Source organism: Cyprinodon variegatus, unplaced genomic scaffold (genome assembly GCF_000732505.1).
Source record: "Cyprinodon variegatus isolate N-32 unplaced genomic scaffold, C_variegatus-1.0 Scaffold1387, whole genome shotgun sequence".
NCBI classification, from domain to species: domain Eukaryota; kingdom Metazoa; phylum Chordata; class Actinopteri; order Cyprinodontiformes; family Cyprinodontidae; genus Cyprinodon; species Cyprinodon variegatus.
This window is the reverse complement of record NW_015151840.1, coordinates 96,833-120,632: the sequence shown is the minus strand read 5'-3', so window position 1 is coordinate 120,632 and position 23,800 is coordinate 96,833. Positions and strand designations below refer to the sequence as shown.

The 23,800-nt window shown below is 36.9% G+C and overlaps 1 protein-coding gene across 1 annotated transcript; it reads right to left on the bottom strand.

Moving 5' to 3' along the window:
- Window positions 1-491: 491 nt before the first annotated feature.
- Window positions 492-19,486, bottom strand: gnb4 (guanine nucleotide binding protein (G protein), beta polypeptide 4). Its single transcript, XM_015402720.1, has 10 exons — window positions 19,280-19,486; window positions 13,312-13,508; window positions 13,083-13,121; window positions 11,115-11,221; window positions 9,471-9,534; window positions 8,470-8,632; window positions 8,200-8,266; window positions 7,830-8,031; window positions 7,434-7,650; window positions 492-5,651 (listed from the first exon to the last, which is right to left on the bottom strand). The coding sequence occupies exons 2-10, from the start codon at window positions 13,366-13,368 to the stop codon at window positions 5,545-5,547; spliced, it is 1,023 nt and encodes a 340-aa protein (XP_015258206.1). The 5' UTR covers window positions 13,369-13,508; window positions 19,280-19,486; the 3' UTR covers window positions 492-5,544.
- Between the last annotated feature and the right edge of the window lie 4,314 nt (window positions 19,487-23,800).

Genomic DNA, 23,800 nt, shown 5'->3' with positions numbered 1-23,800 from the left:
ACTGTGGTATGAAGCGCCATCAATGATAAAAGACAAAGCTATAATTAAGTTAATCGTTTCCTAACCATCTGGGTTGCACTTATTATTTGTTCCACATCAAATAGCTAAAATGTGGAAAGTATTTAAATTTTCATAACAATAAAAATCTATGATCGACATCATTGATTAAAAGCTGTTTTATTGGTTACAATAACTCATGGTAACATATCAATATCACCAAGCCACTGTACAAATACAAAAAAAGGGTCTGGTGTGAAAAAGACTATAAAAATTATCTTATAAGTGATTATAATTCCACACAATAGCACTATAGGAGAGTTATCATGGCACCAAGTCCCCGGTATTTAATGGCTTAGAACAAAACAATAAATTAAATTAAAAAAAACAATATCAGGACAGTAGGTTGTAGTCAAAGAGCAGTGTAGTTATGTGATGTTAGTGCAGCAAAGAAAAAAGGGAGCAGGGGAGTCACAATGTTGACCTTTTTTTTCATAATCAAAGTAAACTGCAGCTTGATTACAGACTGAACTCATGCAGCAGTGACATGAACAACAGAACAACCTGTTAGACTAATGAGAAAGTTACATTCTCAGCATTGAGACCGAACATGTGAAAGGTTTGTAATACAAGGCTACCTGATTATCAGTCATAAAGCTGAGGTTGGGGAACAAACAAACCAAAAACATCCGGGGAAGCAACAATGATGAAAAGTTAATTGAAGTCAAGCACCGTTGTTGGTTCTACAGTTTTTCTGTTTGACCTGCATGAGTGACCAGCACAGGCACATGGGAGTGTTTCTATTCCAGGCTCCAGCTGCTAACAACGCTAAAACATACAGCGAAAGTGATTGCTAAACTAATATTTCATATGGACACTTACTCAGCATTTAAGGGCCATGGCGTTTTTGTTTTATTTAGGGATGGGGTTCACATAGACTCTTTACGGAATATGGAAACAGTAAAACCGTGAGATAAAAGGAGCAGCTTAACATTTAGGGAAGATGAGAAGAAACATCCAACGGCAAACACATAATACAAAGCTACTTCCCAACGAGAACAGGAAATAATCTAAGGCTGTTAGAAATTATGCAAGGAACGTTTGCATTGCAATTTCTGATGACTCTGTCAATAAAATTAACCAAAAAGCTACAAAAAATGTCATGAAGAGGTTGGAGGTAGTGCAGCAGGAATTAAGGAAGAACAAGTTACATTTTTTTGGCACAACCTACATAACATTTATCGGCACAAATATTTTTTTTTACAATAATCTTGGCAGGCTTGTAGGCTTTACGTTTAAATTTAGTTTTTTTAGTTATGAATAAAGCTAAATATAATACCAAGTGACTGATGAATCAGACAAGAACCAGGTTTCTGTCCGTTTTCACTAGACACGTACAGATCAACGACAATGAGTGACAGTTTGAGGCAGACGATTAGAAACAGACCCCAGTGGTAGGTGAAAAACACAAACTAAGTACTTATTTTTTATGCATGAGCCAATATAAAAGTACAGTGAAATAACTTTGAATAAGGATTTTACATTTTTTACTCTGAAATAAACTGAAATAAAACATGTTTAAAGTGATTTGGCTATTTAAAATAAGCACTCTCTCAATATAGCGCTTATTGTGCAGAATATTATCCCCCTTTTCCTTCTGATCTTTGGAGAGCATAACAAGCGGGTTATTCCGTTAGACTATCTACTAACTAGCCTGCAATTGTCTGCTTTACAGACAAACTACTAGTGAAATAACAGTGGGTTTTAAAACAGTGCTTCACTGATAAGAGGAAGAGACTGGTCATTATAATCCTTTACATATCTTAATATCTCTAGGTCTAGTAGCACTTTTTCAGCCAGCTGACTGGCAGTGTGCAGCAGATGATGATTTTGTTACTTAATTATCAAAACAGCTGGGGGTGGAACCACTTTTTTGAACTATTGTCCTTAATGGCGGCCCAGGAATTGATCCAGCTGCATTTGACTGATCTATCCTAATCACAGCAGTATCGCAGAGTACTTGTTGAAATACTGAGCAGATGGCTCTGAATAGCTTGAGACAAAAATGATCCACTACTTAGTTGAGTTTGTCATTTCCCACAAAGGAGTTTAAAATATTAATCCTGCACATGTACGCTTGGCTCACTGTGGTCATATTCAGCCTGAGATTTTAAAGGACATAAAAATTCCTACTGCATTACAGTCTTCACTTAAAAACCCCCAAAAACATTTAGATTCAAAAAGGTCGCAGCAGGTTACATTTTATAGTGGTGGGAAAACAATATATGAATGCTTGTAAAAGAAAATTAGACCCAACACAATGGTTTCCTGTCCTAAACTCGGGTGAATGTTTCTTCAAGCATCTTGTTGAATTTGGAAAGTAAGTACCCCCAAATGATTTCCTGTCTCTTTGATTCCATACCATTTAGTTCTCTTGATTCAATATATGAACATATTCAGACTTGTTAGCGAAAATGACCCTGGTGGCTACGAAGACTGATTGTGAAAAAGAAGCAGCCAACCTGTTGGATCGGACAACAGATTGGGTTGAAAGTGGCAGAAGGTTGGCACTTGAGTAACACTAGCCAAAGTATTTTTTTTTTTTTGTCTTTTTAATTTTACAGACTAGTATTCGGTTCACAGCTCAGGGTCTGTGGAGCACATTGGCACAGATGAATGAGGAAGTAACACTTGTACATCATCAAATTCTCCCCATCCCTCTACCTTCCTCTACACAAGCCCTCAACACTCAAACACTCCACATTTCACATCCTGCAGATCTCCAAATCTTGTACGGTTACAAGCTTTCCCTGCGGCTCATAAGCATTCCCTCAGGATGGGTTACTTGAAGAGTAAAATTACACAAAACCGTTAAAATAAAAATATATCGACCATAGAGAGGGATGTTAGGGAATAATCGGCAGCTGATCAAACCTTGTTAGGTAATACAAACTTTACTGTATTAGTTAAAAGCAGATTTATATACTAAAAAAAAGGGTTTAAGAAGCACTGAGGAGCTGCACATGGTTTTCCTTTTAGCATGTGTCTTAGTGTTCACTAGTATCTGTTTGCGCTTCGGTTGGAAAACAAGAACTTTCTCGCTCACAGGGTTCCCAGACTCCATGTTTCTAGATTTCACAGTTTTTGTTTGAGCCATGGTTCAAGTATATATATATACAAACAATCACTAAAAACTGAGATATTTCCGTAGAGGTCAGGCTGTACTTATTGTAACTAGATAAGAGACGAGATAGTAAAACCGTCTGATGACTGAAAAACTAATTGATGGATACCTGGGTACCTAAATGGACAAATAAATGGATAAAAAGATGGTTCTATGTATGGGCTGACAGACTACTGAAAGGGTTGATAAACTGATGGATGGCTGAAATGAATAGGTGGGTGGATGCAGCTAAAGTATGGCTAGAGATCCGGATGGATGAATGGACAGATTGACAAATGAGTGGATACAAATGGCTCATCTAGTAGACAGCTATATTAGCAGATGGATGCACTCATAAATGGATGGATGATTGAAAGATTGATGGGTCTATTGGATGAAGGATAAGTGGATTGACGGGTAGATGAATTGGCAGTTGGATGGGCTAATGTTGGCATGGATCAAGAGCAGGTCAAATGGACAGGTTGGTGGATGGAGGGCTGCACTGACAGAAGCATAATGGATGAAAGGATGGTTGGACAGACTGGCAGAGGGACAGGTTTCATGAATGGATGAACTGATTAGAGGATGGATTAATGTTTGGATGATCAAACTGTAAGATATATGGGTGAACACAAACTTTGATTTCAGTCTTCTACTTAAAACCCAAAATTTCTCATAATGGAGCTGGAAAAGCTGTTCAGAGAAACGATTTGTTTTTTTCAAAATGTATCTAGGCTTGGAACACAATTATACTAAATTCTAGACTGTGCAGGAACAATGTGAGATTATAGAAACAAAAAAGGAAAGTATTTCTATTATTGATGCTAATTTTACACTCTTATTATGAATGGTATCCTAAGGCATAATAGAGAGCATTGCCTGATCTCCCTTAAGCACAACCCCTCTTCTATCCAGCCCACGGCTTTATATTCATTTATATTCAGGCACCTGAAACAGCTGATGGGTAGGTCCAACTCACACACAATCTAAGCTTTTTAAATGCAGGATTGACGACGAGAAACCTCATATCACGTTTACATGTGCACCATGGCTCACGTTGGTACTACGGTTTGTGAGTGCGCCTCTAGCTGTCTATTACGTGTTTGTTCCTAACTAGTTAGATTAAAAGTTTATGATGCTTTTTTTGGTGAGAAACAAAAATGCTTTTAAGTGTCAATCTTAGAAAAAAAAAAAGACATGTTTGTGTCCTTTTTTGTAGCAGGCTTGCTATGGCACTGGTGTGATTTAAATTGGCACACATCTTCTCTGTTTTTGCTCACACCTTGTTGATGTTTAAAAGGAGTTCAATCCTTCATTCAGGAGGAAAAAAAAAAACAAATCAACATGGCAAGCTCTGACATCATTTTTCCTGTTTTTCTCAGGTTCCTGCAGACTGCCGCAGTCTTTTTCAGTCCCAACAGGAAGCTCTTGTAAATCCCATTTTGTCAGGATTGCAGGGAGAAACTAGTTAGGGCTTGAATTCTTGTCATCGTTTCACCTCATATCCAACGGTCATCCCAATGTCGAAGCAAAGATGAATCCTTCTGCAGACCGCAGGGGGGATTGGATTATTACAACCACTCTTAACCAGTCACTCTGCAGTGGATTTCCATGGAATGGTGGTCCAATGTTCAGCAGTCGATTTGAACCCACCAATCCAAATGCCTAAACTTGAACAGTTGCTACTTTGGAGTTTAAGCTTGATCCAGACAAAAAACATTTATATATATATATAAAAACAAAGTAATTATTGGGATGAAGCTCCTCCAGGCATCACAGCCTTAGGATCCGTTCAAAATTAATGAATGTTTAAAGCCCCAAAAAAATAAAAAATAAAATCTTAAAAGAAGTTACATTTTGTCTCGAAACTGATTGATTAGCCTTGCTGATTTTTTTTTTAAAGGTTACTGATATTTCTGGTATTCTATATCTATAGTAAACCAAATAAAATAAAAAGCAAGAAAAATAACTACAAAAATATATACATACACACATTATATATGCATATATGATGCATATATACACACATAATGCTATACATATATACTGCCTTTATATATACATTTACATATTACACATTGATGATCATTTTTTTTGTAACCATGACTGTTGATGCACTTTAATGCCCTTTAGAGGAAGAAAATAAGTTATATTCAATATTTTTTGATGATTTCTTGGTTTAGATTGGACTTTTCATAAAGGTTTTTGTTGTTCTAGAGCCGGATGGGGGAAAAATAAAATTTTTTTGAGAGTCTTCCGCTGGGAGGGATGAAAAGGGCTTTCAAAATGCATTCCCTCGGGTCCAGCCCAGCAGATGAGTCGCGTGGGGGCTGCAGAACCAAGGTGGCAGGCAGTGATTGAGGACATCAGGCCGGACATTTGGTTTAATTCCAGATCCGGAGGAAACTGTCCCAGGAGCCGGTGGCCACAGCCATGCCGTCGTTTGTCACTCCTAAGCAGCTCACTCTGTTGTCGTGGCCTGCAAGGACGCCTGGAGGAGAGCGAACACAAAGCAAAGCCGCAAGATGGTCACATAATCTAAAGGTACATTGGAAGAATGAAAAATCTTTACATTTTAACATGTTGCATTAAAAAACAAGTCAGTTTATTAGGATTTCATCTTATGAACCAACTAAAAAGAAGCGTATAACCATAAAGTGGAGGAACTATCTTAAAAAACAAACAAAAACCTGACATCTGTGACTTATTTATATTCTGCCTCTTTTAGTCAGGTTTTGTCAAATAAAATCCAGTTCAACAAAGTTCCGTAAGTTGCCCTCAACTAAATAACTTGAGTGCTTTATCATTTAAAATGCCCAGATAATGTTTTTGCTGACCCAGATTCTGGTGATGCAGTCAGTTCAATGCATGTTATATAAAACAAGGAAGAAAATGAATAAGTCTTCCATTTTATGTCACAGACTGATTTTTAGTCAAAGAACTTTACCCTGCAATATCCATATTAATCTAAATTTCTTTCTTGTAATGGAGGGTCGGGCTGGGAACAATTTTCGGCCAAAAAAACAAATAGCGATGACAACAGCTTAACACTAGAACTCCCACGACAGTCAATTTTGACGGTTCTGAGATTTTAAAGGGAAAGAACTTTATTTACATTCATCATATGTTTCTTATGTTAACTGACTTTTCCTGTTTCTATATTTCCCTTCATTTTCACGTAATTTTTTTAATAAAATAAAAACGTAAAAAATAAATATGGTTAATTCTAGCTCGATCTCCCACAGCCGTCATTTTGACGGCTCTATTAGTTGCATTGTAATTTCTTCCCGCGGCTGGTTGACGTTTGGTACTGTTGCCGAGCAATCGACATCCTACCTGGAACTCTTTGGCTAATATGGAAAAAATGGCTTTCAGAAGAAATTTAACCGCGAAACAGGCTTTAGAAATGCTTCAAAATATTGATGATAGTTATTCAGGTTGAGAGGGAGAGACCAATCAGGAGGACTGGGTAGGAAGTGGCCCAGATTGTGACAAAGAGTCCAAGGATGATCGTATCAGTGACCCATCAGGCAATAGAGAAACTTTTGTTCAAGTTTTGGATAGGGCTGCCCACACCTCAGCCGGTACACTCGGTGGCCCAAAAGACAAACCAGAGCCCATGGTCTGCTATAATCACATACAGGTTGGCATGCCGACTATATGCCCTCCGCAGGGTACAAGCCCCTCCCCCGCTGAAGAGCCGCTTTGGAGAGGCAAAGAAAACAGCGCAGGGTGTTTCAGCATTGCACAAAAAAAACGTATCATATGATGTTTGTTACAAATGTGAAAAGGTCGTCCGGGGAAAATGCATGGGGGTAAAGTATTTCTGTAAATAAAATTGTAATTTTAAACTTTGAACCTGTGTGGTAAAACAGACTTATTTATTTTACCAATTCATTTTTTATACAAATTTAGACCATAGATAATAATAGCATACAATACAGCCTTTAAAAATATATATATTTAACCTGATATAAGGTCCACATATCCACAAAGAGTTTATATCGCACACTAGAACCATCTCAGTTGATGACATCATCACTACTAATGCATTCCATCGGGAAATATGTCACCCGTCAAATCGACGGCCAGTGGGAGTTCTAGTAGGATCAGAATTCTGGGAGTCCCAGTGTTAAATACGTAAAAGCTGGATATTACAGTCCAAATGAGAGCAGAGAGAAAAAGAAAATAATTAGCTATTGGAAATTGATTTTGCTCATCGTTCTGCTTTATTAAGCAGAGAGAGCAGAAACCTCCTGATCAGACGTCATACCTGCTCGGTCGCCTTTTAGAGTGTCCCACACATTGCAGTTGAAGTCATCGTAGCCGGCTAAAAGCAAGCGGCCACTCTTGGAGAAAGCCACAGAGGTGATGCCGCAGATAATGTTGTCGTGGCTGTACATCATCAGCTCCTGGTCGGCACGCAGGTCAAACAGCCTGCAGGTGGCGTCGTCCGAGCCTGTGCCAAACGCATTTCCATTGGGGAAAAACTGCAAGAGTAAAGCAAAACACCAAACGTTACAGCTTTAACAGCTCAGATGACACAATGGTTGACATCTTAAAAAATAAGTTTCTTATTTTGATTAAATAATGTTTGCAGATCTAATATCAGAAAAGAGAACCATCCTCCTAACCAGACGCTATTTGAGAGCCAGGGTTAAGCACTCACACAGACGGCGTTGATGTCAGACACGTGGCCGGTGAACGACTGCCTGCACATGCCGTCACGGATGTCCCACAGCTTGGAGGTGGCATCACAAGCTCCTGACACAAAAGTCTTGTAATCTGGGCTAAGGGACAGGCTCATAACGTCACCAGTGTGGCCGCTGAAGGAGGTGGCTTGCTGGCCCGTCTCTATGTCCCACAATGCACTGCAAGGAAGAAAAAAAAATGAGAAAGAGAAATATTGTTCTGATAAACCTAACAAAACTTTAAACTTTGCAATTAATCGCAGCTTAAGAATAAAAACTGTGAAAAGAAGTTTCCAATGGTTAAAGTGTGAAAAAAGCTGCGGTGTTAGAAGTGTGGGGGCTTCTCACCAGGTGGTGTCGCCAGAGCTGGTTAGTATCTGGTTGTCATCCAAGAAGCGGCAGCATGACAAATAACCTGAACACAAAACAAGGAATCGGAATCAGAAGTCATTCTTTCTAATTCGATCCTTTGGAGAACCAAAAAAAAAAAAACCCCAAAAAAAAAAACCTAAATGTTTCATTCCCCAAGTAAACAGAAGGGACATTTCTGAAGGTTTTACAAGCATTTGTGAAATTAATTATCTCAAAGAAAAAACAAAAAAATAAAAGTTCCCCTACCCGTGTGTCCAGGTAGCTCTCGAGTGACCCGGACGTTGCCCTCTCGGGTCTTCAGGCTGTATATCGAGCAGATGTTGTCCAGACCTCCACAGGCCACGTAGTTCCCAGAGGGGGCGTAGGCGCACGTCATCACCCATGAAGAGCGCAGCGGGATAGCATGCATCTAAGAGTGAACAAAAGTCAGCAAGGGACATGAAATGAGATTTAATCCACAGCCTATTTTACTAAAGAATTTACAGTTTTTGCACAATCTAGTTTTATTGCAATCCCACAATCTAACTGATAAATCAGTTTTATTTATTCTCTGACTAAAATGTTCCTTGAGGTAAATGATGGCATAGAAATCAGGTTTCTGATCTAGGCCTGGTTGTTTGTAGATATTTGTATAATACTTCCTTACTTTCACATGTACGTGAACTTCGATGACATAATTCTATTCTTAATTTGTAGAGTCTAATTTGTATATGGACCCACATTCCCAGCAAATATATATATTTAGTAAACATATTCCACATTGTTTAGGCTCATAGTCAGATACAGTCTGACCTCCAAAGGTTTTCTACGGGGCTGACGTGTCAAACTTACCATCCGCCATAGAAATTATTAGAACATCCAAATTCACTGGTTTGAAGGTGTGACCAAATACTTTTGGCCATATAGTGCATAAAGAACCAACATGCATTCACATTTTCTTTAGAACCCCCTCCCCCACAAAACAAAGAAAACAAGAATTTTAGACAAAGGAAAAACAAGACAATTTGCTAATATTTCTGATAAAATGTTTATCAGTTAGCAATTAAAATACCTAAATTGTAATTTCTCTGTGTAAATAAAACTCTTTTTTTTTTTTTTTTTTTCTCTGTGTAAATAAAACTCTTTTTTTTTTTTTTTTTAAATGAGGGGATTCTTTTAATTTTCCCCAAGAAAAATGCTGTACAAAACTGTCCATTTAAAACTGGAGCAAGCCATCACAAGCCACAAACATTTCAGCCAATCCTCACCTTGTTTGTCGTGTAGCTGTCCCAGATGATCAGTTTTCCATCCTGCGAGGCGCTGACCAGTAACCTGACAGCAGATGAAGAACATCAGCATGACATTAACTCACAAGTAGATATTTCATCATAATCTAAGCTACATGCACCTAGTTCACTAAAAGCGATGAGAAGCACCCGCCTTACACTATGTGCTGCCTGAACTATTAAGAGGTTAATCAGCTGTAGTGTCACCACTCCCTGACTGTTCCTGGTCCCACCCTATGTTATATCCACCTTAAGCAGAGATGAGAGTGCAAAAACAACAAAGGGGGGAAAATTGGGGTGCGGTGGGGGGGTGTAGGGTTAGTTTTAGATGCAGGAACAGCTGGAACCCCTCCCTCCCTTCTCGACGGGGTCCGGGTACAGGAAGTGGCTTAATGGTGCTGCGGTATAATCAAGAGGAGAGCCATCATGCTCAAATGTCATTGGCTGTATGCAAAACAAACACTGTGCTCACACCTTCAACCACAGACATGTTTTAAGGACTGAGAGCAGCCAGAGATCAGGCCTTTACACATGGAAGTCATTAGCTTCTCATTGTATCCTTAGAGAATATACAAAGGTGGATCAAAATCAATGGGTCTGCACGCTTTTTTTTAAGAGACATTTATAACTGATTATTTTTAATGAACCCTGTGTGCAAAGGCCTTTGACCTCAGAGGATTTTTTTTTTTGAAAAAAAAACAAACAAAAAACATTTACTTGTATTAATTAAATGCGGTTTAAATCCAGATTATATTAGGATAATACACTTGTGGAAAGAAAAGATGCTTTCTATGACTCAACAATAGTGTACAGCATGCATACACAGTGTAAACTATAATCCTAGCTTTGATTTGTTGCGCCTCTCAGTGCATATTGCAGCAAACTGTGAATAAAGCAGTTTGTAAGAACTAGTTTAGTGAACATTTGCAGCCTGCAGCATCTTGCAATGTTAAATTTGCAAGAAAAATTCTTAGAAGCTGCAGCTCTAATGCAAAAAGCGTTTTTCTGCTTCGGCCAAATATCTTTAATGTGTTCTAAGCGAGGAGCTAAAACAGTGCTGTTGCCTTAATTGTAAAGTGACAGTAAAAGGTGATTATGGGAATATTAGTCATATTAGTAGAGACTGGAGTAGTAATGGGAGTACGGATAGTTTTACAGCCCCAGACCTGGGACTGTCGTCACTGCCCCAGTGTATTGCATTGATAGAGAAAGAAAGGATCACAAAACACAAAGATTTTATTACTACTGATTTAAAAAAGCCTTTGGTGCCGACATGTGCTCTGCACGGAGCTTAGCTGCACAGAAAAACTTTAACCAGAACTTTTCAATGCTACTTCTACATTGTCTGAATTCTTTGATGGTGCAGACATATACAGACAGAATGACAGATTCTAAAATAATAACAGTCCTCGGGCTTCGTTTATTAGACTTTGGATAAACTCTACACAGATTACACTGGAACCAAAAACAAATTAAAGAAGCAAAAGGAGGTAAGGGAAGGAATCAATTAAACATAACCTAAACAAAAGTTTTACATCCAGTGTAATTTGAATATAAATTTTGCAACCAAAATGGACATTTACGTAAGTTTCTAGAAATTGAAGCACGTATAAGAAATCTAATCACCTTGAGTCACTCCCCCAGTGCATTGCATAGATCTTAGCCAGGTGTCCCCTGAGAGTACGTCGCGTCCGCATCTGTATCCGGCCCACTGAGTCCAGACCAGCTGTGATCTGCATAAACACAGGAAGCAGAGAACTAGAGAACCAACCTGATACCGGAAGTGGACACAAGCTGAGGCAGCGAAAACAGGACAGTATATTAACAATAAAGCCGGCACAGATCACCAATGCTCAATGACTTATGTACCAGTTTATGTATAATAGTATAAAATGTGAGATTACATGCATCCTGTTAAAACTTCAAATTTGACTTTATATTAGAATGTACGACCCAAACTATAACACAATAATGTTCACAGTTGTTTTATTACAATTTTCAGAGGACCTGAACATAGCTCTAAGATGTTTAGAGAATCCCTTAAGTTTTCTTTGTTCAGTGATGCTATACAATTAGCATCAGTTATTCACTCTGATGGACACCATTTACCATTTTCTTCCAAAGGCAACTGGTGGCCCTGGACTTTATATAACATTGTCAACAAAGGAAAGTAGGTTGAATACAAAACCAAATCAGACTACTTTTAATAGAAAAAAAAAATTGGAAAAGAATTTTCTTTTAACTTCACAATCATGCATTTCTTTGCTTTAGTTTATAATAAATTTTTAATAACTTTCAGATCTGTGGTAGTAACACAAAGCAATCCAGAAAAGCTAAAGGAAAATGCTCCACCAGTTACCATGGGTACCAATCAATAGGAGCATTAATTCAGGCTGTTAAACTTTATAACTCAAAGTTAGACTTCACCTTAATACATAGAAATACATTTTATTTCTGAAAATTGTTTGATAACTTTAAACTTCATTGCATATTCCATTTTAAAATATCAGCCGCAGGATTGTACCATCCATTAGCATTTACACTGCTGTACGCTGGTGTTGGTCATTCTTACACATATTGGTGCGATCATTAAAACATGTCCGATATTAATAACCAATGTTTATTTTAATCTAGCTGTTGTTGATCATTGTGATTATAATGCAGTAAAGGATTTTGGGCTTTTAACAGAAGCAATATCAGCACTGTGGTCAGTTAATAAAAGGGTAGAGAAAAATACATACTGGTTATTGGCCATAAAGGCAATGCTGACATCGTCCAACAACATAATCAGTGCATCCTTAGTTCTACATACAGCACACCATCTTCAGTAAAATATTTATCTGTTCACCATTTTTAACCTGTTGAAGGAGTTCGGTCTAACTCTGCTTTTCCAGAATCATCCCCAAAGCTGAACATCTTCAACAGGTGCTGCATGTGCCTCTATGCAGAGTTTTGTAGTTTAGGAAATGTGTCAAAGGTCAAAAGTGGGAATCTCATTTTTTTTTTTACTTAAAATTTTTCTTTTAATATTTACTGGGGATGCACCTTAAATCCTTAACACATTTTCCCTGGACATCTTTATCAGCTTATCCAGATTTTGCTGCAGAGTAAGGTCTTTTTTTTTTTTTTTTTTTTTTTTTTTAAGCCCGTTTGCACGAAAAAAAACAACAAAAAAGCTTCAAACTTGGCTTTTTTTTTTTGCTTTGTCTTCTCCATAATCAGACTGCTATATTAAGTAGGAAAGCCATGCTGCATATTTATTCGTGTCTGTCCCTCTCATCTCTCTCTTACTTCCGCTTACTGGGCTGGAGTATATGTACATAGAGTAATCCCATCAACTGTAGGGAAAATGTAGCTCTAGTCCCACCGGTTTTGGTTCCGATAGCGTTAAAACATTTGTATAAATATAAATAACAGTATCCTAGATAGTGGTGCTTTGCATTTTATTGGTTATTACTAAGAATTATTACAATTATTTAAGGAAGTTGTAAACATAAGAATGGAAAACATTGACCAAATTACTCATAGCGCCTTAATAACCTGCCACAAAATGAAAAGGAATTTGTTATTGTTCAAATTTAGAGGGAATCGTACCTGCGACAGAGTGGAATCACTGCAGGCTTTCCTGGCATCCTGCAAGGAGAGATCAACTGTGATTACAATCGTTATCAGGATGGAGAAAGTACATTTGCACTTTAATCATGTTTCTGTCTCGCACTGACAATAAAAGATGTATAGAAATGTTCCTTAAAACTATAGCTGTAAAGTATAAGACGTTCAAATGTTAAGAATAATTTTGTAACAAATGGAAACGTTTATTTACCCGGATCTGATTGCGTAGTTGCTCTGCTTCCTGCCGCAACTGTTCCAGCTCGCTCATTGTCCCCGTTAGATGCGTTCAGGACGCACTCCTCTCTAAACACTGGCTAAGTTAAGGAAATACACGTGCGTGCTTGCACACATACACACACACACCCTCACTCACTCACTCACACATACAAACACTTTGCCAGCTGACACCTGCAACACAGAGACAGAAATACTCTTTAAGTTCAACAGGTAGATGGAAAGAATAGCAGCTGAAGACAAAGAGAGGTTTCCTGTTTTGGTTAGGATGGGTTAAGCTCTAAGGCTACAATGCTGCCATCCAGACCCACCAGGGAGGATTTCAGGGACTGGGTGGCAGCTTGGAAGGAGGTCTGTCTCTTCAAACACCCTCACTCTGGTTCAAAAGGCCATCCGAACTGGGCCCCGACCTTTCCTTACTCAATTGGCCTTTTGTGTCGCCGCACTGCGCTGCTGGCATGGCCCACTGCTGAGCGTGCAAGCTCTGAACCACTGTCTGCTAACTGTGTGGGCAGGTCAGCATTGTTTATTAGTCAAAGTGAATAACAGAAGAAGAAACCATTTATGAGTTAGCGTACATTGTGTCAGCATGTCTGTGAGCGTCATATTAAGCATTTATTTGCACATGCATGCTTGTGTATTTCTGCACGAGCAAGTTGCCACTTCCTTTACCTTGGGGAGCACGAATGTGGGTCACAAAGCACTCAGAGATTTCTCTGAGATCTTTGGACAGCCTTTTCTCACAGTAATCCATCATACTGAGATTAAATCTTTTATTTAATCTATAATTCAACCACTGGGACTAACGCAGGCTTTCAAATGTCCACAGGAAACCACTTGAACATATTCGCCCTTATTACATAATAATAATCTACTGATACCATTAATAATTCTTAAGATTTTTACCTTGATAAGCTAATTTAATTATTCCTCCATCGTGTCAAATTACCCTGCTCAGCGCGTTCAGCTGACCATGACTGATGCCGCTCTGACGCAAGGTGGTGGGAGGAGCTTAGCAGCAGCCCGCCTCAGATGTGTCTCTGCTCTAAAACAGCCATCTATCTGTTATACTACACGCCTCCATAGGCTGACGCACCACAGAGGGCTCCTTGTGCTTCAAATGGGACATTAGAGATCAACTCACACAGGTTTTTTTTTATTTTTTTATATAATAATGGCAATTATTTTGACATCAGTCAAAATGATCCCGGATATGCGCTTCTGATTTTGGATGAATCTTGTAGCCAAAATTTTAGTGGTATTTTTTTTCTCCTCTCCCTCTATTTACATGATAAAAATAACACAAAGACAGCAAACGTTACAAAAGTTCCAATTTAGACTTTTATTAACAAATCAAACTAAATGAAAATGGATAGCTATTGGGGGCGCTTTATTATACAGCTCTATACTTAATGTATACTTTTTCTGTAGCTGTGCAATTTGAGGCACAGAACAAGAAAAATCAAGACAAGAATATGGTGCATTGCTTGGGGAAAGGATGACGAAGGCAGAGCGTAGCGTACGAGAGGTGCCCATTGTTTGGAATGTGCCCACCAGCTATGGCTGATGGGTATATGCCACACAATCAGACGTGGGACTGCAACACCAGCAGGAGCTTTAACTTCTCTGTTATCAAAAACTTTAAATAGATCCATCCTGATTATATCAAGACTTTTAAAACATTTATTTTACCTTTATTTTACCAGGAAGAGTCCCACTGAGATTAAAACCTCTTTGTCAAGGGAGTCCTGGCCAAGAGGCAGCAAAAAGTACATTATACTTACACAACAGCACAATTTAACAATTACAATTTAAGGGGGCTTTTCCAAACACTTTAGAGTGTTTAATGTTATGGATTCAGCTACTTTCCCTTTTTGTTATAATTAAAAGTATCTATGTTGCTACACTTTAAGTAAATTTGTGAAGTAGAACATATTAATACAATCCTTCCTGCAAATGATAAAGATCCTGCCCCCAACAAAATCGTAGTTTAGTGACAGAGTCCCTTTTCCTTAATGAATAATGAAGATCATTAATCATACATTGATTATTAATACAGTAGTTCCAGAAAAGTTAAAAAAACAATCCACTGAACTTTATTTCCAAGTTGGAAGACATTTCACTTCACATCCAGGAAGCTTTTTCAATTCCAAAAACTAACTTTTTTGGAATGACTATGCCCTGGATGACTGAAAACCTGACCAGCATATTAATACAGTAGGTTTATCATTATGTATAATTTATAACAATGACACTCTGCCTTTATTTACAAAACCTGCATAACAAAAACAGTTTGTAGGTTAAAATAAACAGACAAAAACAGTTGATAGTCTTTTACTTCATGTTCTGACGTGCAGATTCTGACTGATTACTATAAAACATAAGACATGCTGCAAGTTTTCTTTAAACAAAAGTTTAAAAAAAATCTAACAGAGAATTAGGATATTACATTATACCCAACTATTATTTGATAAAAAGTTTATAGAACGTTTATCAAAGTAGAGCATGTAAGCTGGTAGATTTCTAGAAAAAGATGGACTGTCTCCTCATTTAATATGCATAAAAGGAACTTTAACGCATCTCTCCCTGTTGGAGAGGATTTAAATGGGAGATCTACCAGTTCTGACTTCATATTTCGTTAGTTAAAGGCATGCAAAGTGTGTAAACTGTCAATTTCTACCTCATCAAAGTTAAAAAGTGGGAAGAACAGGAAAGAGGAAAACGCAAAGAAATATCTAACACTATATACTGTCAAAGAGGTAAATTATTTTAGTTTGGTTTTGGAAGTTGACGGATGAGTATCGATTTCACTTAATTTCCCAAATTATTAATGTTAACATTCATTCAGAAGGGCTGTGATGAAGCCAGACATGCAGAAAATTACCACTAAAATCAAACAGAAACAAAAATGAAATCAATTTAAAAAAGAAAAAATAGTTTTTCTTAACTGTTTAAATATATATATATTTTTCAAATTAGCCTTTATTTAAGCATGATAGTCTCACTAAGATTAATGAACCTCTTATGTTTTGAAATATTCTTCACTTTAGCCTTTTACTAATTACATCATAACTATTTCTCTTATTTTTATTTATTTTGCATTAAAACATGGCCGTCAAGCGACAGTAACCACTTTCTCCTCTCAATCATCAAAATAATATCAAACATTGGCCAATATTAAATAGAGATAGACAGAAATGTCGGCCAGACCTTTTTTTCTTGTATTGGTATCGGACACATGCAGGCGTTCTCAGATTCATCGGCACATTCAGCAGCCATGCCTTGAGATCACATGCAGAGCACACATTGCTGGTCTGTTTGATTTGTTAATTAATGTTTAACATGTAAATGTCATAATTGTGTCTTTTTTTCATGTAAATAGAGAAAGAAATAACAACATTGGTGTTTAAGAAAAAAAAAGTAAAGAAAAAACAAAACTGCGTCAATCGATCTATAATGTTTACCAGGAGCTAGAAATCCCCATCCTTTGAATGGACCCTTGGTGCTAAACTATTCAACATGCCTCCCTTTGCTGTATGATATGACTGTATGACCATATAAGCCTTTATTATGAGTTGATAAAACTACTGATTTGTTTTTAGATTTTTTTTTATGATTTAAAACAAAAATCAGTGGAACAAGAAGATTTAGATTTCAATCTTAACCCTATTTGAACGTAACCTTTTAAAAGAGGGCAGCTGTACCGCCAACCTTGCTTAGTTTGATAGAGAGGTGGAAAGGCTATTTTCTTCCTCCGCCAACATCTCCCAGAATGCTGTGCAGCTACACACTGGATTCAGTGAATATATAAACCAGTCTATAGGACATGTTTAATATTTATATCGATCGGTTATTTATTAAAATGCTACAGAAATATGCAAAGCTCTAAAAATCATAATAAAGTATTTAAATAGAAGGATGATGTCTTTGATTTACATAATTCGGTGGTTATGCTTACCGGCATGTCGCTAGTGGTCAAAGGATGACGAATAAACAATTTAAGAAATATGTAATTTGTAAATAGAAATATTTCTATACATAGTTTGGTATTTAAAGGTTTTTCTATTCAATATAAAGAAAATTTGGTCAACTTGGTCCGTAGTTCAGAAGTAAAACAGAAAAGAGCAAAGAGAGTGAGAGAAAAAAATATAACATTTTAATCATGCTTTTCTAACCCCACCCCTCCCCTGTATTTTTTTAATAAACAGTTATATATATATATATATATATATATATATATATATATATATATATATATATATTTATTTATTTTCTCTCTCTGGGGAAAAAAGCCACAAAGAGTCTCTTCAATAAGGGATAGAACGTTAAAAATGTTCATCTAATCTTTCCTTTGTTGCCTAAGAAGTAAACCTACTCTATTTCAATGTCATAACATGTGAACCTCGTTCACCTGACAGAAGCATTTGGAGAATGGAGGAAACAATCAACAAAATTCCAGTAAGGCAAAAAAGGGATGCAACTTCCGTCTGCTTAACCTATTGATGCCTTTTATCACATCAACATTTACTGGAAACTGAAAGAGTTTGCCCAAGCAATACATATTTTTTTTTTTTTTATTAAGAACACTGACCACAATTTATTCATAATTAACCTGCTTCAATTAAACATTTCCCTGCAATTATATTAAGCAAAACACTTTTTAATCCATAGTGCAGCCTTAATGTAGGTGTGCAGATGAATAAGAATGATTAGGATTACAGTTTAAGGTCTTGTGTTTCTCCAGTTTGCCTCCACACCAGTAAGATAGACTGAATTAATGAAGCAGCCATGTTTACAACCATATAACCTAAATAGGTGAAATGCATTTATATCTGAAATAGAGACCAACCCTTCAAAAGAAAGGATCCCATTACTGCAGTTTTCTCAACTAGTCGCTGCACACTACTGGTCAGCTGGCTAAAAAAAGGGTCTTACCCCTCAATTACTAAATTTCCCATTAGATTTTAAAGTACTGCCTCTAATCAATAAACCTGCAGCACAATCTAAAATCTTGTGTTATAAACATGTATGAGTAAATATGAGCAAATTGTTGCACTTAAAGATGAAGAAATGCTTTTTAAAAAGAAAAAAAAAAACCACGTTTATATTTACTCACAATTTCAATTACTAAATCAACCGTTTCCCCCACCGTTTTTGCTTAAATTAATTTCTTATGATAATCTATCAAATAGTTTAAAATCAAATGTGAAATTTGACACATTCAGCTTTAGATCTTACCTAAACTAGTTACCACTTGTTGATGGCATGATGAAACCAGCAGACGAAATGATTCACTATTACTTCACGGTTTCACACTCAGAGAGGCAGACACCCAACCACAGACTGAAAAACTGAAAGTCGAATTATGTTAAGAGACTGTGCGACATTATTGTGTGATAGTTTTATTATGATTATTATTATTCTGGGCTGCTGGAGTGGAGATGCGTCTGTGAAGCAGGCAGGGCCCCCGTCACACCACCAGCTGATACTGATAAGCAGGCGGACTGGCATGAGTATTAATAACTAGAAAACTGACAAATGTCACGCAGAGGTTTTTGTAAGAGAGAAAAGAAACAAGTAAATAGAACAGTGTTAAGAATTGGGGTAAAGGATACGTAAATACTAGTGAAAAGTAGTGAGTCGCTGATAGTTTCCGCCCTACAGGCGGTAAAAGGCCGCGTTCGGCTAGCTGTGGATTTGTAGGCAGTGGAAAGGAGGGGAAAACACACATCAAAAACACCGCTAACTGTTATTTCAAGAGCCGCAACTATTTCACGGTTCTGGACGTGTGTGAACTCCACTTAGGTCGCAAAAGCAAAAACAATAATAGAAAAATAACAATACTACTATAAATCCCGTTTTAACAAAAAACAGGAAATAGCCCTAAAAACACTGACAAGACACAGGCAACCAAAATACCCAAAGACGAGACTGCACGTCCTCACCTGAAAAAGAGGCGTTCTGGTTCGGTCCGGTTCCTCCAGTCTGTGTAGCACTAATATGTTTTCACACGACAACCATTGCCTCAGATGGGGGGAGAGGAACCGCGTTAATTTCCACACGATATAATCCGCTTTTAGGGGTCAGAAGGGAGCAGCCGCTCGGATCGGATTTGACTGAAATTTTCACCAAGCAGGCTAATCACCACACCCATGAAAGTGGGAACATGGCAACAGCCTACTCCAAGGGGTGCACGCTAGTTAACGTTGCCATGTTGAATTAGTTTAATCACACTAAACACTTATTCTACCTTTAAATGTGTTTAAACTTACGTTAATATAAAAAACGGCATCTGAGAGGGATGTTGTAGCTTGCTAAACATGCTTCGGAAATATGTGCAACGTTTTGTGTTCCCTCCCAGTAAAATGGTACATTCTGCCAGCCCCTCTACACTGAGGAAACCGAGTGGGATACAGGAAACAAACAGACATGTAGAAGGTTTTTTTTTTTTTTTAATTCAAGAAATTAATAGAGTAGAACCAGTGCTTCTAATGTTTACTAATTGATTTATGTAAATATAACTTAAAACAAAATCCATCAAAAGGAAACCACATGTAAACATGTCAAGCACTTGTTTTTAAAAATATTTATAGTGTATGACTTTTCACTTTCTGGCACAAAATGGGACATTTCTTAAAGGATTTCTTAAAGCATAGAAGAAATACCTGATATTGCAAAAACTTTTTAATGCGTCTGAGTTAATAACACCAGACTGATTGGCTCCTGCCCCCAAGCAAGCAGAATAACTGTTTTGAATTCAGTCATAAAACTATAATAACATAGTCAAATCTTAATTTATTTATGCAAAACTATAACAAAAGTTCTATTTTCATTTATTTTAGCTCTATTTGAATAAACTACGTCTCAGAAACTCTGACAAACCGAAAGAAATATAAGCAACATCTTGCATTTTGATATTATTCATTCGATTGGTCTAAACACATTTCCTTTCAGTAAACTGTCATCAATAATGAAATTATTTGAAATCCCTAGCATGTTTTAACTGTAAAAGAATCAAAAGTAAGTATTTGAACCAGAGTTTCGCTCTAATGAGGATGTTAATAATAATGCAAAAATTACTGTATTCACTGTAAAAGTGAATAAAAGATATCTTGCATTTTATCATTTGATGGATATCCTGTGATGGACTGGTGACCTGTCCAGGGTGTACCCCGCCTCTCGCCCATAGACAGTTGTAGATAGGCACCAGCACCCCTCGCGACCCCGTTTGGGATAAGCGTGAAGGAAAATGGATGGATCATTTGAAATCATTAACATATTTGGAGGTACAGCGGGTCTAATGTTGTCTGAACTCATACTACTTTAGCTCACCCAAACAACCTCTATATTTCTGACATCTGAGAGATTGGATTTCCCTGCCCAATTTCTTCCCACTGGTGTTATTGAAATTATGCTGATGATTGCCTTCTGCCTTCTGTGATGTCACCAAAGGCACCTGAATGTTGATGCTTGTATATAAAAGTTGTTTCAACTTAATTATGCTCCAATTTAAGACCAATAGAAAACCCAAAGCGACATCAATAGAGAATAAAAGTGACACTTTCAAATAAGAGGATTATATAAAAAAAGATTAAATGATTAATAAAATGGAAACAAATGTCGGAACTGTAACAAATAATGTTTAGATAAAACCTTCCAAGGCCATGATTTTTTTTTTTCCATCTTGATTTAAAGCATCTGAAGTTTTTATTTTTACATCTTTTGAGAGTTAATTCCAGATTTTCGAAGCATACAAACTAAATACTGCTTCTTCATGTTTGGTTCTGGCTCTAGCTATACAAAGTACTTTAAAACCAGAAGACCTGAGAGGTCTGGGGGCTTGATACACTGTAAGACAGTCTGTAATGTATTCTGGTATTAAGCCATTTTGAGATTTATTGCAAGAAGCATCCTCGATCCGCTGCAGTCTTATCGACATTTTTAGACAGACCTATGAAAACAGCGCTGCTACTGAAGATGAACACAATAATTCGTTTCTCTAGCTCCTGCTAAGGCGTTAGTCCTTTAATCGTGGATATGTTCTTTATGTGATAGGACAGCTTTGCAGTTTTACAAAGGCAATCTTTAATGTAGATTACTATAGGTAAAACAAGTTTGTCCTTTTTGAATCCCAGCAACAACAGACTCAAATGAAAATGGTAATGGTCACCATTAAATAAAAAGATAATTATTCAATCAAATGTAAATATTTTCAATTTCAAAGATTTGTTTTATTAAAAGGTTATTTTTTTGTCACCCTAGATTTATCAGTTTAATTTAATTTGGAAAGACATAAAAAAGCATTTAGAAATGTACTTTTGTTTTTATTAATATAGCTAATATTTCTGCCTAAAACCACCTTCACAACTCACCGAATATATAAGCCTGCTAATTTGCAAATGAAAGCTGGGTATATCTAAGGGCTTTTAGCTTCTGTTTACTAGGCGTTTCTCCTTCTCCCTATTGAGACAGTCAGGTACAGTAAAGGTTTAAAGAGGATCCAAATGCAGAAACTGAAGCTGAAGTGGTTTGTAGCAGATTTAATAATAAAAACGTGGAAAATGATGCAAAAATCCCAAAATAACAAAATACAGAATTACAAAAATAACAAAGGACATCAGGGCAAACACACACAAGGAGCCAAGAAACAATGAGGAACCAGCAGAAAGTGACTGAACAGGAGTATATAAGGGGACTGACACAAGAGAGCAACAGAGGGTAAACAGGAAATACATAAGAACACAAATACAACCAGAAAACAACTCAAAATGTAAATGAAACCAAATAAAACTGAAAAAGAAAACTTAAACGGAGCAAAATCATGACAGTTAGACATGAGGCTACAATAATCTGACACTCCCTCATCGTTAACATTCAGGTTGGGACAAATTTGAATGTTCTCATCTGAGCCCTCATTATTTGGAAAGTGTTTTTGGATTTGGAATATAGAACAGTCACAACTGTAATTTAGATAGGAAGAAACATTTTTTTTATTTTTATAATTTGCATATGTTTTGTAATAAATTGTATATAATTGGCAGCAAGAAAACTAAAATATATAACTAATAAGTTAAATATAATGTAACTTTCATTTACTTTTTTTGAAAAAAAAAAAAGCAATGGCTTGTGTCTTTTAGTAAAACTGATTTAAATTTTTACTCACGTTTAGTTTTAAATCTAAAACTGTTTCCATTAAGCACAATTTCTTTCTATATTAAAAGCTTTAGAAGTTTAGACTTACATCAAATCAAAAATCTAAAAACCCATTTCAGGATTAAAAATAGAAAAAAAGAAATGAACAACTGTTTTAATTCACTCAAGCGTTGTTATTGCAGTAGCTACTTAATAACAAAGACTTAAACTTAAACATCATCAATTAGTTAGCTTTACAATAACATCCAAAACATGCAAATGTCTAATTCTGCATTGTGCCAGGAGACAGCTGTGCCACTGCGTGCTTAGCCTGCAGTAGGCTCATTCAAAAGGATCTCTCTCTCCTTCCATTAGAACAGGATGAATTTTTCATGGGGCCAATGAAAGGGAGCAGTGGGATAGGCTTTCCATATCTCTGCACGAGCCATAATCAATGGAGGGAGGATGAAAGTTTCACCAGCTCTTGGTTTCCTTTGGGAGAGGCATGGGGTCAGATTAAGTCTAATTGAATTCACTTTCACAGCAGTGGTTTAGGTGTGACTTACCAATTTAGCCCTAAACAGATTATGAGGATTAGAATTAACATGATAGCAAAAGATTATGTCAGAGTGAGGTTACCAATAATGCCGCTTGGATTATCTTCATTTATTATTTCCATTGCAGATATCAACTGTGAAATCTAGGAAATGAATTACTTAATAAAACGAGAAAACAACACGGTGAGTATTCTGCTCCAGTAAGCGGAATAAGAGTGAATATCATCAGCCAGCTGAGTGTCACAGTCAGCAAAAGCGTCTCCTTGGCCAATCAGGTCCCCTGTTTCATTGCTTGGCAACCAAAAGGGAAGGAGGTAGGGCAAAATGACAATGTAAAAATAGCACATCAATAGCCAAAGAAAGGCAAATACGTCAGCGAAGGCTATAAATAGCACAGTAGAGCCCATAATGTGCATTGTATACAGCGACCTACCTGTGATGTTGCTTTCATGTGTGACATTTTATTTTCATGGATGCAAATTCAGCTTCAAATGCACACAAGGAGTAGACTTGGTAACACACAGGAGCAGTATTGTGAATAAATGAGATAATTTGAATATTATGGCTGTTTTTACGGTTCATAGGAAACAGCTCTCGTTTTTCTCGTGAGAAGTTCTTCCCAACGCAGTCAACAGGTTTCTACAGCAGCCCACTACTTCTGAGATTTTTTTGCATAGATGCAAAAAAGGAAAATACTCTTTTGAATGAATTAACAGTAGTTCTACCTGCAAATAGGATTTGCAAGTCAAAAAGGACTTTAAGGATTAGTGGTGCACA